The following is a 16,334-nucleotide window of genomic DNA, read 5'->3' on the forward strand; positions in this document are numbered from 1 at the left end:
CCACAAGTTTGACTGTTGGCTGGGGTAATGGATGCATTCTAATGTCCACTTCTGTAACTTGTTAACCAACTTAAATTGGCTTTCCTTACTCAGCTGAGGCCTTACTTGCCATGGAGTCAGGGAGTGCATGTATCTTCTTTGTTATAGCAATTCATGTTCACAGAAATATCATTTTGCAGAAGCCAGACTGTCAGTCAGAGGTGTCTACGAGCACAAAACTCAGCTCCACCACTCCCGTCACAATATATCAACTGTTTGTGCACTCGAGATTTTATTTTTAAGTTAACAAGTGTGCTGAGTGATAGTTTTGTTCACAGCACAGATAACAGGAAAACGGGACTGACTGGATTGCTGGCATGGACTCGATGGGTTGAGCAGCCTCCTTTTGATTGGATGAGCTAGTTATCAGGCTAGAAGTGAATGCTGCAGGTACTCTGCAAGACAAACATTCAGTGTCCAAACAAGATTTTTCTTGGCTGTTTTTGCAGAGGAGTTTCAAATAGTTGGGAGGGAAAAACAATTCAATTCGCATTCATTCACCGTCATTGCTAATAATTTTAAGCCTATTAAGATTTTAAAAATATATAAAGCTCACCAGTTTGATCAACATTTACTATAAAAGTGACTTTAAAATGTGGGTGAGATCTTGCCTCAATGCTCCATTCTAAGCAACCATTTTTATGATTCAGCACAGCCTTATTCCCATCTTTCCACAAATTTTTTTTTTATTTCCAAAATATACTTTATTCATAAAAATCTGTAAAAATTACATTGCCAAACAGTTTCAAAACAGCACCAAAAAATACAAACATTGCAAGGGAGATCAGTTTCCTTCAATACTGTCATGAGTTTCTTCCCAACCCTTCCATTTCACAATTGTCATGTCAATTACAGTTTTACATTTACAGCAATTGAGAATATTAACGATACAGTTCGAGGGGTTTCCCATGGATCCAGCCCCTCAGTTCAGCTTGGTGGGAGGACCTTACACAGTGGTCTTTCCCCAGTGAGCCTTTGCTGCGGCTGCCCCAAGCTTTAGTGCGTCCCTCAGCACGTAGTCCTGGACCTTGGAATGTGCCAGTCTGCAACATTCAGTCGTGGACAACTCTTTGCGCTGGAAGACCAGCAAGTTTCAGGCAGACCAAAGGGCTTCTTTCACCGAATTGATAGTCCTCCAGCAGCAGTTGATGTTTGTCTCGGTGTGCGTCCCATCTTCCCAGAAATGGTTTAATTTGCAAACCCTCAATCCAGCTCATCTCTGGGCCAGCTTGTGCTCTGAAACAGGGAGCACACTGACAGTGAACCACATCTGACTCATCACTGTAGCACGCACTGCCAATGAGGTGAAAGGATTGCCTTTATATCGCACTGTTCACAACCTCAGGACATCCTAAAGTTGTGTAGTCAATGAACTACTTGAGAACTGTAGTCATGGTTATAAATGTAGCAAACAAGACAGCCAGTTTGTGCACAGGAAGCTCCCACAAACAGCCATGAGATAAACAAGCTGTGTGTGTGTGCGCACGCATGTGTACGTGAAAAGGTTTCAGATCATGAGCTAAAAACACAAATCTCGGGCAAGATTACTAAGGAAAAGGAACTGAAAGTGAATTTTATTGAAGTGCCCACAACTTACTTACTTAGAAAAAATCTAACGCTCCCAGAAGTTTTTTGTGGCTCAAAAGGCAACATTATCAGTGTTTCCAAATGAAGTCCATAATCAAAAACTCTTAGTGAAGAGGGGAGTGTTCCCCAATCGACCCCAGGTGAATACGACTCTTGCCTTCAGTCCTATCTAAATGCAGATCTGTTGTAAACTGGTCTGTGTACTTGAGGTCACCCATGATACCCCACCCCCTCCTGTCCAAACTCATGATGCAATGGTGAGGTATTGGCACAGCTGGACCTGCAGTTTAATGCAACTCTTCAGAGATCAGAACATAAACATTCAAGGCATTCCTACACAGCCATGTACTTTTTTCAAAAAATTGTGTTAATGCTACAATTTGGAATGCATGAGAAATTATTTTGACTGCCCCACTTAAGGACACAGAGATGATCAAAAAGGTAAGTAACTCAACCACTGCTTTGCGAGAAGTGGAGGGTGCGTGAGCTCTGAGGCGGTGGTAATCTTCAGGAATGTGAATGTAAAACAGAAACAAACTGACCAGAATTACGTAGGTCATCGATCTGAAGTACAAAAGAAAGAAATGGGAAATGGGACAGAATCAGGAGTGACTAAAGTCAGGGGATGAATCATTCACTCGATCAATGACTGATTGGAGAGGAAATGAGATTGTTACAGTTTGGCAACTTGTTCAGAAAGCACAAGATGCCAAATTTGGTTAAGAGGTTTTTAAATATCAATAAGAGATAAGTCAAGCATTCAAGAGCAGAGTTTTAGAAGTCCCCAAATTGAACAAGATCCCGAGTGAAATAGCCAAAGTAGAAATCAGACATCTGTCATTCCAATGGAGGGGAGCAGCTGGAACTGGGAATTTATTGATGTTGGTGTCTTCAGACAAATAGGCACCAGAACTGATAAGCAATTCAGCTGAAGGAGTCTATGCAGCAAGACCTTCCCATTACAATATCCACATGCAATTTAAATGATGCTCGTCCTTTTGCCTCCACTGCTCTACCCAGAAACCTTGGTTGATGACTGTCAAGAACGTCAGTCTGCCTTTGTCAGTTTGACCCAGCGTCACTGGAGATCAATCTTCAGTCAATCACCTTTCTAAGCTGCCCAAGTCCCATCTTTCCTCTTAAGGCAGTCCTTACGGTGCTGGGGAAGGACTGTCAGCCACCTCTCCCAATAGCTGTCAAAGCTTGAACATCTCCCTGGTTGTCTTGGTGACCAAACCTGGTTAGCACTCTCCAAGACATGGTGCAAGCAGGCCACTACACTTGACTTCCTCTGACTAGGACTCCAGTTTGGGTGATAGAATTCAGCAACTGATATTCTGGTGGCTGATTGGCAGTTGTTGCTTCATTTGAGTCAACTGAAACCCACGGATTTAATTGAACCAACGTGTTCTGCCAGAAGAGACAGTCAGAAGCCTCTCTCACCCAGTAGCGTCATTCCTCTGCTTCAACCACAATGATTCCCGAAGCTATCTGACAGCAGGTGCTGGAGACCAGAACAGAACTACTCTTTGTCCCCTGCGAGCAACACCTCAGTCACCTCCAACACCTCCCCCCATTCCTACATCACCTTTCCATACCCGCACAGGAGATGCAACAACCTGCCCTTTTACCACCTCCCTTCTCACCATCCAGGGCCCCAAACACTCCAAGTGAAACAGCGACCTACCTGTACTTTGTTCAATTTAGTATACTGTATTCACTGCTCACAATGTGGTCTCCTCTACATTGGGGAGACCAAATACAGATTGGGTGACTGCTTTGTGAAACACGTCTGTCCAGTCCACAAGTGAGACCCCAGCCTCCTGTCACCTGTCGTTTTAATTCTCCACCTTGCTCCCACTCTGACCTTTCTGTCCTTGGCCTGTTCGTGTTCCAGGGAAGTTCAACACAAGCTTGAGGAACAGCACCTCACCTTTTGACTGGGCACTTTACATCTTCCGGACTCAAGGAGTTCAACCATTTTGGTTTTTAATCTTTTTTGCTGGTTCATTCCTCCCCCCACCCCACTGTTTTATCTTAATCACTTTACATTGTGTTCAGACAGCTGCTACCTTGCCATTGACACATCTTCTGTTTCTTACTTGTCCCATTAGTACTCCCTTGAATTTTGTAGCATGAAACCTTTTGTCATTTAATCTGTCCTGCCCTCGCCTCCCTTTCACTTGCTCGAAGCCCATTACATGTCTAACCTTTGCCAGTTCTGATGTTAAGTCACAGACCTGAAACATTAACTGTTTCTCCCTCTCTCCCCAGATGCTGCCAGATCTGCTGAATATTTTGAGCGTTTTTGTTTCAGATTTCCACCATCTGCAGTACTTTGCTTTTGTCCTTTCTCCCGTTAGTTTGTTGCCAGCTGATTGATCCTCATGGATATGGCTGGCTCCAAGGACTCCACAGTCACTGCACTACTGAAAACCAAACATCTCAGAAATTAAAGGAGTGACTGTCTCAACTCAAACATTTACTTCACGTTCATCATAAAATAGGAATTAATTCCCTCTCACACCAGAAGTCTCTGTGCTGCAGATAATCCCAAACATATGCTCACATCAGTTCATGTCCACGCTAAGGGCTGGTTAAAACGCCGTCAAATGGAAAGGAGCAATTGTTGACCTCAACGATTGAAATGTCTAACAAGAACAAACAGCACGTCCAACACAATGAAGAGCAACCATTCAAGGACTAGAATAAGCTGATTCAAGAGTGAAACTAGCAGCAAGCTAATCAGAAGGGTGCAGAAAACATGACTGGAGGAACTGGATAAGGGACGATGCGATCAGAAGGATTCAGTAACAGAGGGTGATGCAATATGGTGACACGGCTTCCTATGTCAACTGTTAATCACCAAGTGTTTTGTGGAGATGTAAACATTGCTAAGAGCAGTTGATCAGGAGACAGTAGTTCCCTTGTACTACATTAATAGGAATGGAAGTACTTTGTGTTGGAGATGTCACAGTCACCCAAACAGCAACCAACAATCCATTTCAATTTTGAAATATATAAATGGAATAATATGTAACCATGAACTTTAAATCCCACCTCAAACAGCCTCGAATCTGCTCCCCATCCCCCAGTAGATTGATAGTCTTGCCGGATGCAGAGGTCAGAAAGATCCCACATTCAATCACAGTCTGTGGAGTTAGCAGCTCTCACACAAGGCTGCAGCTGAGACACTACATTGATCCCAGGTATCATGGACAATATCTATCCCTCAAATTAACGTCACCAAAAAAGAACAAATTATCTGGTCATTATCACATTGTTGTTTGTGGGAGCTTGCTGTGCACATTTCCCACATTATAACAGTGACTATACTTCATTGGCTGTAAAATGCTTTGCAACATCAGGTGGTCATGAAAGGCAATATATAAATGCAAGTCTTTTTCTTGGGATCTTTTACACCCACTCAAGGAGGCAAATGGGGCTTCGACTGAACATCACTACTGAAAGACAGCACCTCCGACAGTGCAGCTCCAGGAATGTCAACCGAGATTATTTGGGGGTCAAGTCTCTGGTGTGGGACTTGAACCCATAACTACAGGCTCAAGAGGCTTGAAGGCTACCCATTGGCTACCACTGGCTCATGTGATATGGGAGTGGGGGGGTGGGGAGAAATAAATGATGGCTCAGGTTTATCCAACAATCAGCTGAACCGTACCAACCAGGCAGTCTCAGCTTTAAACACGACCTCAGGCCCAGTTAACTGATCTGCACTCAGGTTGCACACTGGACACTGCCTTTGACCTCAGCTGTTGAAGGGCCGGTCAGTCAGAGCTCCTGGTTAATGGACAGCAATTCTAGGGTTTTCATTGGGGAAGGGCTGTGCTTGGCTGCAGTGGCTCGCATGGTCAAATATCATGCTGATAAGTTCAATTTTAATATTCTTATCCTCATGTTCAAATCCGTCCTCCCTGCCCAGTAACTTCCTCCAACCCTACAACACTCAGATCTCTCCAATTCAGACTTGTGTGTCCCGACTTCTTCAACTCCCATCGTTGGCAGCTGTACCTTCTCACATCTTGGTCCTCAGCTCTGAAATTCCATCCCAACCACTCTACCTCTTTATCCTTGAAGACACAATACCTACCCCTCTTGGAGAAAGCATTTGATCACCTGATCATTCAACCCCGTCTCCTGCTTTGGCTCGGCTGTTAACTTTTGTCTGAAGGCACTTCTGTGAGCAACTTAGGGCAATCACTATGTTTATTATCTCTGTAGCCTCCTCCAGCCCTCCCACCCTCAGAGACTCTGAGTTCCTCAAATTCTGGCCTCTTGTGCATCCTCGATTTTAATTGTTCCACCAGTGCTGGCAGGGACTACAGCTGCCTGGACCTGATGCTCTGGAGTTCCCTCCCTAAACCTCTCCTCCTCTCTATCCTCCTTTAAAGACCTCCTCCAGACCTATCCCTATGGCCATCTAACATCTCATGTGGCTGTGTGTCAAATTTTGTTCAATAAAGCCCCTGTGAAGCATCTTGGGATGTTTTCCTCCATTAAAAGGCGCTACATCAACACAACTTATTGTACACACCAAGGTAGAGATATGAAGGCTGGTGACATCAGGTACTGTGCCCAGGGACCAATCTCATCAGCAAGAAGTCAGTGACTTCAAAAGGGGTGGTATGAGAGGCAAGAACATGGCAGAGACACAAAAGAAGCCCCTCTGACTGCACTGTTAATGAGTTTCAGTTTAAGGGGAAAACCCCAAGAACTTAGATGGGACCAACAAAAATAGCTAATGGCTTGGTTAATCTTGATCCTACAGAATACGTAGGACAGTACAATACAGTTTGAAAGAGAATGTGCCAACACCCAACAGGAGAGGCCCTGAATAGCCTCAAACAGGAAGAATAAAACTAGACAGATCACAAGTTCAAATCACATCAAGGAGGAGTGGTGGTCTGATACTGAATGTAATGTGTGCAGTGTTGGGCTCAATTCCCCTACTTCCTCCTAACTTTTCAGATTTCCAAGATTTGGCACCTTCATTAGTGCCTTGATTGTCTTTATCGATCGCTCTGGCAACAGGGGTCCTCCAAAATATGTGATTTAGATTCGCTGCCTTAGCAACAAATCCAACGAGTTCATTTACATTGCTGACAAAACAGTTACAAACCATAGGCAGCTTTTACTGCTGCAGAAAACCATTTTATTTGAGCTTGGTAATGAGACTGAGTGAACACTGAACACTTTGAGCCCACAGGTACAAGATTTGATGAGGCTTCAAAAAATAAATAAACCCTGAACAGGCATCAGATTGCTCCTGCAAGTCCGCATAACGAAACTCCACTCAAAGCTAGTGTCAGTCCTGCTCTCCCAGTCAAAGAAAGCAAATGCTGGGGCATCAATCCAACATGTCCTGGTACTGATCTACCCAGTACAGCATGCAGCATTGGGAAAACACAGCTTCACTTGGCACCTGTTTTGGACATGTCGCCAAAAACAGTTCAACAAACAGAACAATTTATTTATTGTTCTAAACAAGACACATGAAGTCAAATACCAGAAGCAGAACTGGACTGGAGAGAGAAAATACATAAACAAAGGCAAGATTTCAGAGTGACAAATCCCTTCACTAAAAAAAATATTTGCTGAAATAGTCTCCCCTCCACCACTGTGGGACCATCATTGCCACAAGGGCTGGTGTGATTCAGGCAGGCCTAGCTACACCGTCTCTGGGCAACTCGTCATGGGAAATTAATGAGGTCTTGACACAACCATTCACGTTGCAGAAAGAAAGTGCATTCTCTGAACAAGCATTTTCTTTCTTCCAAAAAAAAAATTACACTAAGCTCCAATCCAATTGCTACTTGATATTGAGAATGTTCCAATAGCTGGAGGGGGAGATAAAACTTCCAGCAAGCCTCAAAGTCAATTCCCTGTTCACCGCCTACCCCCACCCCATGCCAACTAACAGATCAATTAAAAGGTCCACAATATTGTTCATACGCTTGTTTTTACAAAGGGTTTGGTATTGAAAGCTAGTACGCCCCATCCCATTTGCCAGCTCATTGCATAGCTTTTCATATGGGGGACCCTCATTACTAAAGGAGGAAAGAGTGAGCAAACATCAGGGCAGTGCCCCTTTCACCACATTGAAGCAGTGGATCACTCGCCTGGTGCCAGCACATCACAGGACTGGAGTTGGACATGCACAGTCCAGTATTTGTGGCTCAGAATCAAACACTTTTTATAGACATTATATGTAAATAAATTCTGGTATCTTGACCATTTTGGGGAGATCACATTGTGTAATGCCATTCCCTTGTCATTGCCGACTCAGAAAGTCCAAATTTCCTTTCTATTCTGTGGAGTAGGAGAGATTTTGCACTCTGCCTTCGGACCAATCTCTGGAGTTGGGTTGCATGTTTCCACAAACGTGGCCAACGGCGAGATTGCCAGCATGATTATAGGTTGTCCAGGACAAGCTGGAGATGTAATCGGTAAGGAATTTGTACATTCATCCTTCTGCATTCACCCTCCAGTAAAACAATTAAAATCTGTGACGTTGTACCCTGTTGGCAAAAGGAAATGAAAAATCCAACCCTTTCAGTCAGTGCGAACAAGCTGCACAAATACTGAAAATGAGTTTGAAACTATAAGTGAAGTGCCAGTGTAGTTTGGAGACAGGCTCCCCACATCCCTTTCTTAATATTCATCCAGGTTGTCAAGCTGAGGGAGCATCAGCCCACGATCCTTAAAAACCTGAATCTTCAGCTTCTCTGCTTTGTTCCTGACTTCCTGCTCCAGCCGCAGTTCCTCCAGAATTTTCTCAATGGTCACATGCTTCAGGGTGGACATACTCTCTTTATCCAGATCCTGTAAAGGACAGTTCCGTTGATCATCACTTGCTTTCAGGGCACACACACACACACACACACACACACAGCAGTTTCCATCGGGATAGTCCCTCTACCTTGAACGCCCAACATTTCCAAGCTGGAAACGGGACAGGATGACTTGTAATTTACACCCCAAGCCGCCTCCTTCCTCTCATGGATTCACACCCAGATTAGACACATCCTCCAGAGTATATTTATTCTCTTAACTATAAAGTGCAGATCAAGGTTATGTCAAGAATGTCGTTCCTTCACTGTCACTGGGTCAAAATCCTGCAACTCCCTTCCTAACAGCACTGTGTGTGTACCTACACCACATTGACTGCAGCAATTCAGGAAGGCAGCTCACTACCACCTTCTCTAGGGCAATTAGGGATGGACAATAAATGTTGGCCAAGCCAGCTACACCCACATCCCAAGAGAATGAAAGAAAGAAGAAAAGCGCGGTGTGGCTCAGATCACCATCCCAGCTTCGTTCACACAGCACACCCCAGTTTGAGAACTTGTCACATCGGCCATTGTGGATAGACACTAGGGCCCTGCACTAGGCTCCCTACAGACCAGTGTTAATGGCAGATCACACTTCAGCGTCTTGATGAGAAACAGAGATCAGTCTGGGGATAAGAAGCTTGGCAAAATGGAACCAATCGCTCAGAGACTCACACCACTGCCAACAAGATCATGACCAATTCTCCAGAAAAGAGGGGCACCATCACTGCTGATAGATGAAAAGGAGAGGCCTGCCCTCAATGTTCTACTACCTGCTCTGCCACCCCAACCAACCCCACACAGTCTACAGTATGAACACAGAGCAGTGAAAACTTACAATCTCTCCCAGCAGGACCACGTTCTCTCCTCGCACGATGAATATTCCACGAGAGATGTCTCCATAGTTCTGGCCCACATGAATCCGTTCCAGTGTCTGGTGGAGCACCAAATTGGCTGCAGAGTTCGAATAATAAGAATAACTAACAGTTTCAACACAGCGGCGAGTGACTGCAGCATCACACTAGCTTCAGATACATTGTAAACACCCAGACAGCAAATGAAATGGTAATTTGTCCTCTCTCTCTCTAATTTGCCTCAGCACGGGGCAGTCAATCTGCCAAGTGCCAATTCTAAAGATGCTGTTGCATTTTCCTGTTTAAAAAACGGTTTCAGAAAAATGTATTGTGGATGCCTGGTCACATGAAATGTTCCACTCGGAGATCGATAGAAAGGCTTTTGGTCAGGTAAGGGAATGAAGGAATATGGAGCAAATCTACAGATCTAACAGAGTGGTAGAATAGGCTGGAGGGGCTGAATGGCATTTTGAACGCAAGGGAATAATATTACTCACCAAACTGATCGATACTTCTCAAATATCCGATCAAGGTCCGCCCATCTCGAAGAAGGACGAGGTGTTTCTCTGTAATATCAAACAAACAGAGTGTACAGATGATTTTCCCCGAGCTTCGAGGCCTTGTCTTGTTCAAGCTGCTCCCCTGGTTCTTGGCCTCCCCGCAGTATCTCAGGGACCAGACAACAAAAGTTGGCAGGCTATTTGACCAGGGGGACCTTTGCCAGAATGCAGCAAGAGTGTCCCCGGATCGTGCTCAAGTGGCAAACCAGGCTTCTTCCCAGCCTTGATTTCCGGTGCACACAACCCCACCCTCACTCTCTCCTTTTCCGTCCCATTGCCCCTAGCTACACAAAGCCCAATCCCTCTCACCTCACCAAGCTGACAGTCTCAACTTCACAACCACTGCCACACACATCAACTGGAATATATCCAACATCAAGATGGCAAGGACACATTCCCATTGACCGTCCTACCGACAGCTGTTTCTGTCCCCCAAACTGCAAATCCCATTCAAAACGTTCCTTAAAACCTACCTCTTTGACCAAGCTTCTGGTCACTTACCCAAATATCTCCTTATGTGGCTCGGTGTCAAATTCAGCCTGATTTACACTCTTGCGAGGTGCCTTGGGATGTTTTATTATGTTAAAGGTGCTACATAAATGCAAGTTGTTCTTGTTCTCAGTCTCACTCATCAATCAGTAATGGCATCAGTGCCAATGTCAAACTGTGGCAGTACCAACTTTTTGCCATAGTACAACAGCAGAGGACGTCCCTCAGTAGATGGTACACCAGCACTCTCTGGTGCTGAGCAGGAGGACTACATTAAGGGGAATCAAGAAACCATCTGCAATATAACAGGAAGAGGCCATTCAATTAGATCTTGGCTGGTGTGTGTCTTCACTCCATTTACTCGCCTAACTCCCTAACTCCTAACCCCTTACCCAACAAAAATCCATCAATCTCAGTTTTGACAAGTTTACTTGAGCCTTGTCGCCTCAACAGCCTTTTTGGAGGGAGAGGGAGAGAGAGAGAGAGAGTTCCAGATTGTCTTTGTGAAGAAATGCTTCCCGACATCACCCCATATCACCTGGCTGTAATTTTAAGGTTACGCCCCTTGTTCTGAACACCACAGCACCCCTCCCCCAGAAGAAGTAGCTTCTCTGGATCTGCCTGATCAAAATTCTTTAAATCAACTCAGTTAGATCACCCCTTAAATCTTCAACACTAAAAGGAATACCAGGTTAGTCTATGCAACCAGTCCCTGGAATTTAACCCTTTTAGCCCTAGTGACTGTCATTCTGGTGAATCTGCACTGCACTCCCTCCAGGGCCAATATATCTTTCCTGGGTTGTGGTGCCCACTACCGAGTTCAGGACTCTAGAAGGCGTCTAACCGGACCCTGTATTGCTGTAACATCACTTCCACCCCTTTGTTATCCCAGTCCTCTTGCAATAAGGGCAGCATTCCATCAGTCTTTTGTTTTTGTATCTGTCCACAAAGTGATTTCTCGACATGTACCCGACAATTGCTCTGCTCAGTCACTGTTCCCAGCTTCTCCCTATTTCATCAGAACATAGAAAATAGGAGTAGGCCATTCGGCCCTTCGAGCCTGCTGCGCCATTCATTATGATCATGGCTGATCATCCAACTCAGTAACCTGTTCCCGCTTTCCCCTTCATATTCTTTGATCTGTTGGCCAGGGGCTGCAAGAAACACAGAATCAGTTACAAACTGCTGGGATTGTTCGACCTGTGGTAACCTGGAGTTCAGACACTGGCCTGTGCTGGTAAAAACCAGTTTGAACGAATTACTTTATGGGACAAGACAAAGAACAGAACACAGGAAAAGGGCCTTATTTGGACACGGTGTGATACCGGGGTCTTTGGGCCTTGGCGAATTCAGAGAAGCTGTGAACGAGGTGATCAAGCTTAAGCCAATCGAAAAGACACAGCTCAGATTTGGAGAGATAAGCAACAGGATAAGAATAGAGCTTTTTGGGCATAGAGCCAGCGAAAACTCTGGACATCAACCATCGTGGAAGTGGAAGACCCTGTGTAAGCGACGTGGCAACGACGTAGAAGAACATTAGAACATTACAGCGCAGTACAGGCCCTTCGGCCCTCGATGTTGCGCCGACCTGTGAAACCATCTGACCTACACTATTCCATTTTCACCCATATGTCTATCCAATGACCACTTAAATGCCCTTAAAGTTGGCAAGTCTACTACTGTTGCAGGCTGCAGAGAGAGAGAGAAAGAGAACGGAACGCCTGGCCAGCGTTAATTCTCCCTTTTTCGGGTAATATCCTTTGTATTCTGTGACTAGGACAGGGAAAGGTCAGAGAAACCTAGTGGGTGTGCTTATGAATTCTAGCTAGTTTTGTTATTAACTGTATAACTCAGGGGAGTTGTAGGTTTTTGTCGGTGTATAAGCCTTATTCTTACATTGCACAACATGAATAAAGTAAATTGATAGTTAAAGAAAGGACTGAGTTCCCCCTCTTTGTACTAAGCCAGTAACTGTGGACAAGGGGGAGTTGACTCCGCTCCACGGTTAACAGATCCCTTTCGCCCCAAGAGCGATATCTAACTCCTTCTTGAAAACATACAATGGTTTGGCCTCAACTGCTTTCTGTGGTAGTGAATTCCACAGGCTCACCACTCTCTGGGTGAAGAAATTTCTCCTCATCTCAGTCCTGAAAGGTTTACCCCATATCCTTAGACTATGACCCCTGGTTCTGGACTCCCCCACCATCGGGAACATCCTTCCGGCATCTACCCTGTCAAGTCCTGTTGGAATTTTATAGATTCCCCCTCACTCTTCTGAACTCCAGCGAATATAATCCTAACCGACTCACTCTCTCCTCATACGTCAGTCCCACCATCCCAGGAATCAGTCTGGTAAACCTTCACTGTACTCCCTCTATAGCAAGAACATCCTTCCTCAGATAAGGAGACCAAAACTGCACACAGTATTCCAGGTGCAGCCTCACCAAGGCCCTGTATAATTGCAGCAAGACATCCCTGCTTCTGTATTCGAATCCTCTCACTATGAAGGCCAACATACCATTTGCATTTTTTACCGCCTGTTGACCCCCCCCCACATACACCAAATAATGCAGAGTTGACCCCATCTCCACCACCACCAAGCCCACCACCCCTCAACTGCCTGGGGCAATCACTCATTGGGCACCTGGGGCAAGGACAGGGACAGGGACACCTGGTACAAACATCAGACACCTGGTGCAAGGACAGGGCACCTGGCGCAATCAAGGGACAGCTGGTGCAATGATCAGGGCAGGACACCTGGGGCAATCATTGGGCACCTGGGGCAAGGACAGGGCACCTGGCGCAATCAAGGGACACCTGGTGCAATGATCAGGGCAGGACACCTGGGGCAATCATTGGGCACCTGGGGCAAGGACCAGGACAGCTGCAGCAAGGATAGATTGAACACCATGCACAAAATACTACTTCATTGTTCATTGGTTAAAGGGAACCGTGGGAGGCTCAAATTGCAGTCGTCAGCCAGGGAACTCCAAGTGGTTCAAGTGCCTGTGGTGACAGGTAGGTGAGAATAATATAATTATTTGAATCATTTAACTAGACTTTGGAACCGTCTCCTCATTATAACTGATCTTAAGACGTCACTGTTTTATGCACAGATACATCACTATCAATACTAAAATTATATTCGGCATTTCTTGCTCAAGTTCAAAAGCACTTTAAAAAAAAAATAAACGAAAAACTTTGAGAAAAATAATCTTGACTGTAAACACCTTCTCACTCAGAATCATCTCCAAATGCTCCACATACAAGTCTGAACCAGAAGAGAGTCTGAGAAACCTTCAGGTAAAATCCAGTTCGTGTCAGGCAAACACTGCCTGGAGTGGGTTTGACTGGGAGCCTCCCTCACACACTCTCCTGTCTGTCCTCTTCAATGGAAAGTGGGAGTCACTGTGATGGGCAGGGAGTCGAAAGTATTATAAAACTACGAATGCACTGAAACTGCCAAGTGTTACTGACCACAACAACAGAAGGTGCTGTTGTGAAATGAAACTCCCGAAAGAAACCTTATAAAGTGGCTGCTACTCCGAGACACTCGTGACCAGACTGGGAGAGTTAAAGTACTCACTGTCGATATCCTCAATCAGACTTGCTGTACCCGGCATGTAGTTCATAACTGCAGCCTTGCAAAACACTCTCACTGAATGGAGAGGAGACAAAACAAGGCTCATCGCCCCTTGCTGAGATTTGAACCTTTTCAGAGCTCGGCCACGCCCCTTAAAGGGCCAGTGCCCCTGTCAGATCATGGAATCTTCCAGCACAGAAGGAAGTCCTTCGGCCCATCGTGTTTGTGCTGGCTCTTCGAGAGAGAGCTATCAACTTCATCCCACACCCTCATTCTTTCCTCATCGTCCTGCAGTTTCTTTTCAAATATCTATCCAATGAACGTTACTGTTTAATCTGCTTCCAGGCAGCTCACCGTGTAAAAAGAATTCTCCTCATCTCACTTCTGTTTCTTTACAAGTGCCACCATCAGCCCATCTTCAACCTCATATCCTCTTCATCACCAAAACTGTCTCATTCCACCTCTGTAATATCGCCCCTACTTCATCCCATCTGCTGCTGAAACCCTTACCCACACCCTCATTCCTGTTGTCACCTCCATACTTGACTATTCCAATGTTGCTCAGGTCATCCTCTCGAAACCTCAGCTTATCCCAAACTGTTTCCCATATCCAAACTCATACTAAGTCCCATTCACCCATCGCCCAGCTCTTGCTGATCTCTATCAGCTTCTGGTCTGGCAATGCCCTGAATTTAAAATTCATCTCCTTGTGTTCAAATTCCTCCATGGCTATATATCTCGAAATTCCACCAGCCCGACAACCTTCCAATTCTGCTCTCAGTACATTCTCCATTTCCATCGCTCCACGCTTGGTGGCCTTGCTTTCAGTTGTCAAGGCCCTCGGCTGTGGAATTCCCTTCCAAAACCGACCTGCCTCTCTACCTCTCTCTCTCCTCCTTTAAGATACTCCTTAAAACCTACCTCTTGGACCAAGCTTTTGCTCACCTGTCCTAATATCTCCTTATGTGGTTCGGTGCTAAATTGTGTTTGATAATGCTCCTGGGAAGCAATTTGGGATGTTTTACTATGGGGTAAAGGGACTATATAATGCAATTTGTGTTGTCAAATGCACTATTTAAATGCAAGTTTTTGTTCAAGGCACTATATAAATGCAAATTGTTGTTGATAAAGGTCCTGTATAAATGCAAATTGTTGTTAAAGGTGCCATATAAATGCTAGCTGTTGTTGTTAAAAGTACTATATAAATACAAGTTGTTGTTAAAGGCACTATATAAATGCAAGCTGTTTTTGTTAAGTGCCACATAAATGCAAGTTTTTGTTAAAGGCGCCAGATAAATGCAAATTGTTGTTGATAAAGGTGCCATTATAAATGCAGGTTGTTGTTAAGGCACTATATAAATGCAAATTGTTGTTAAAGGTGCCATATAAATGCAAGCTGTTGTGAAAAGTACTATATAAATGCAAGTTGTTGCTAAAGGCACTATCTAAAAGCAAGTTGTTGGTGCTAAAAGCGCTATATAAATGCAGGTTGTTCTTAAAGGCACTATATAAATGCAAATTGTTAAAGGTGTTTATCTAAATGCAAGTTGTTGTTAAAGGCACTACTTAAATGCAAGTTGGTGTGAAAGGTGCTAATAAATGCAAGTTGTTGTTGTTGTAAAGGGTGCCATATCAATGTAAGTTGTTGTTCAAGGTGCTTATATAAATGCCAGTTGTTGTTAAAGGCACTATATAAATGCAAGTTGTTGTTGTAAATGGTGCTCGATATATGCAAGTTGTTGTTAAAGGTGCTTATAAATACAAGTTGTTCAAGGTGCTTCTGTAAATGCAAGTTGTTGTTAAAGGTACTATATCAATACGAGTTGTTAAAGGTGCTCTCTCAATACGAGTTGTTGTTACACTACACATTGACCATTGTTTTCCTTGGCTAATTATCTATCATCTCTCTGCGGATGAGATGTGGCCTCCTTGCCCAGTGAGATAACCAGGACCCCTTCTGTTCTGAGTGCTCATTATTCACATCAGTCCCCAAATCCATATCCATCTATCCCAGAACTCCATGTTTGATTCCCTCCAATCAGGTTTCTGCCCCTGCCATTGTACAGAATTGGCTCTTATCACAGTTCCAAATGACATCGTCTGTGACTCTGACTGTGGTAAACTATCCCTCCTCGTCCTGTCTGCAGCCTTTGACATGGTTGACTACACTATCCTCCACATGGGTGCGGCTGCACTCTCCTGGTTGCATCCTTATCTATCTAGTCGTAGCCAGAGAATCTCCTGCAATGGCTTCTCTTCCTGTTCCCACACTGTTACCTCTGATGTTCCTCCTTCTTCTCATTTACATGCTGCCACTTGGCAGCATCATCTGAAAACATAGCATTAGTTTTCACATGAACACTGATGAACTGAC

General features: G+C 44.6%; 1 protein-coding gene across 3 annotated transcripts; it reads right to left on the minus strand.

Moving 5' to 3' along the window:
- Positions 1-778: 778 nt before the first annotated feature.
- On the minus strand, positions 779-14,066 carry LOC137357267 (U6 snRNA-associated Sm-like protein LSm1). Of its 3 annotated transcripts, none has more exons than XR_010971168.1 (5): positions 13,964-14,066; positions 9,826-9,894; positions 9,313-9,428; positions 3,867-8,466; positions 779-1,275 (listed from the first exon to the last, which is right to left on the minus strand). XR_010971168.1 is itself a non-coding variant. In XM_068023487.1 (4 exons), exons 1-4 carry the CDS (start codon positions 14,064-14,066, stop codon positions 8,296-8,298), a joined length of 459 nt encoding a protein of 152 aa, XP_067879588.1. In that variant the 3' UTR covers positions 779-8,295. The 3 variants fall into 3 exon arrangements, 1 of the variants encoding a protein (XP_067879588.1); XR_010971167.1 differs by having other exon boundaries at positions 3,837-8,466; XM_068023487.1 differs by having other exon boundaries at positions 779-8,466.
- Between the last annotated feature and the right edge of the window lie 2,268 nt (positions 14,067-16,334).

Source organism: Heterodontus francisci, chromosome 47 (assembly GCF_036365525.1).
Source record: "Heterodontus francisci isolate sHetFra1 chromosome 47, sHetFra1.hap1, whole genome shotgun sequence".
NCBI classification, from domain to species: domain Eukaryota; kingdom Metazoa; phylum Chordata; class Chondrichthyes; order Heterodontiformes; family Heterodontidae; genus Heterodontus; species Heterodontus francisci.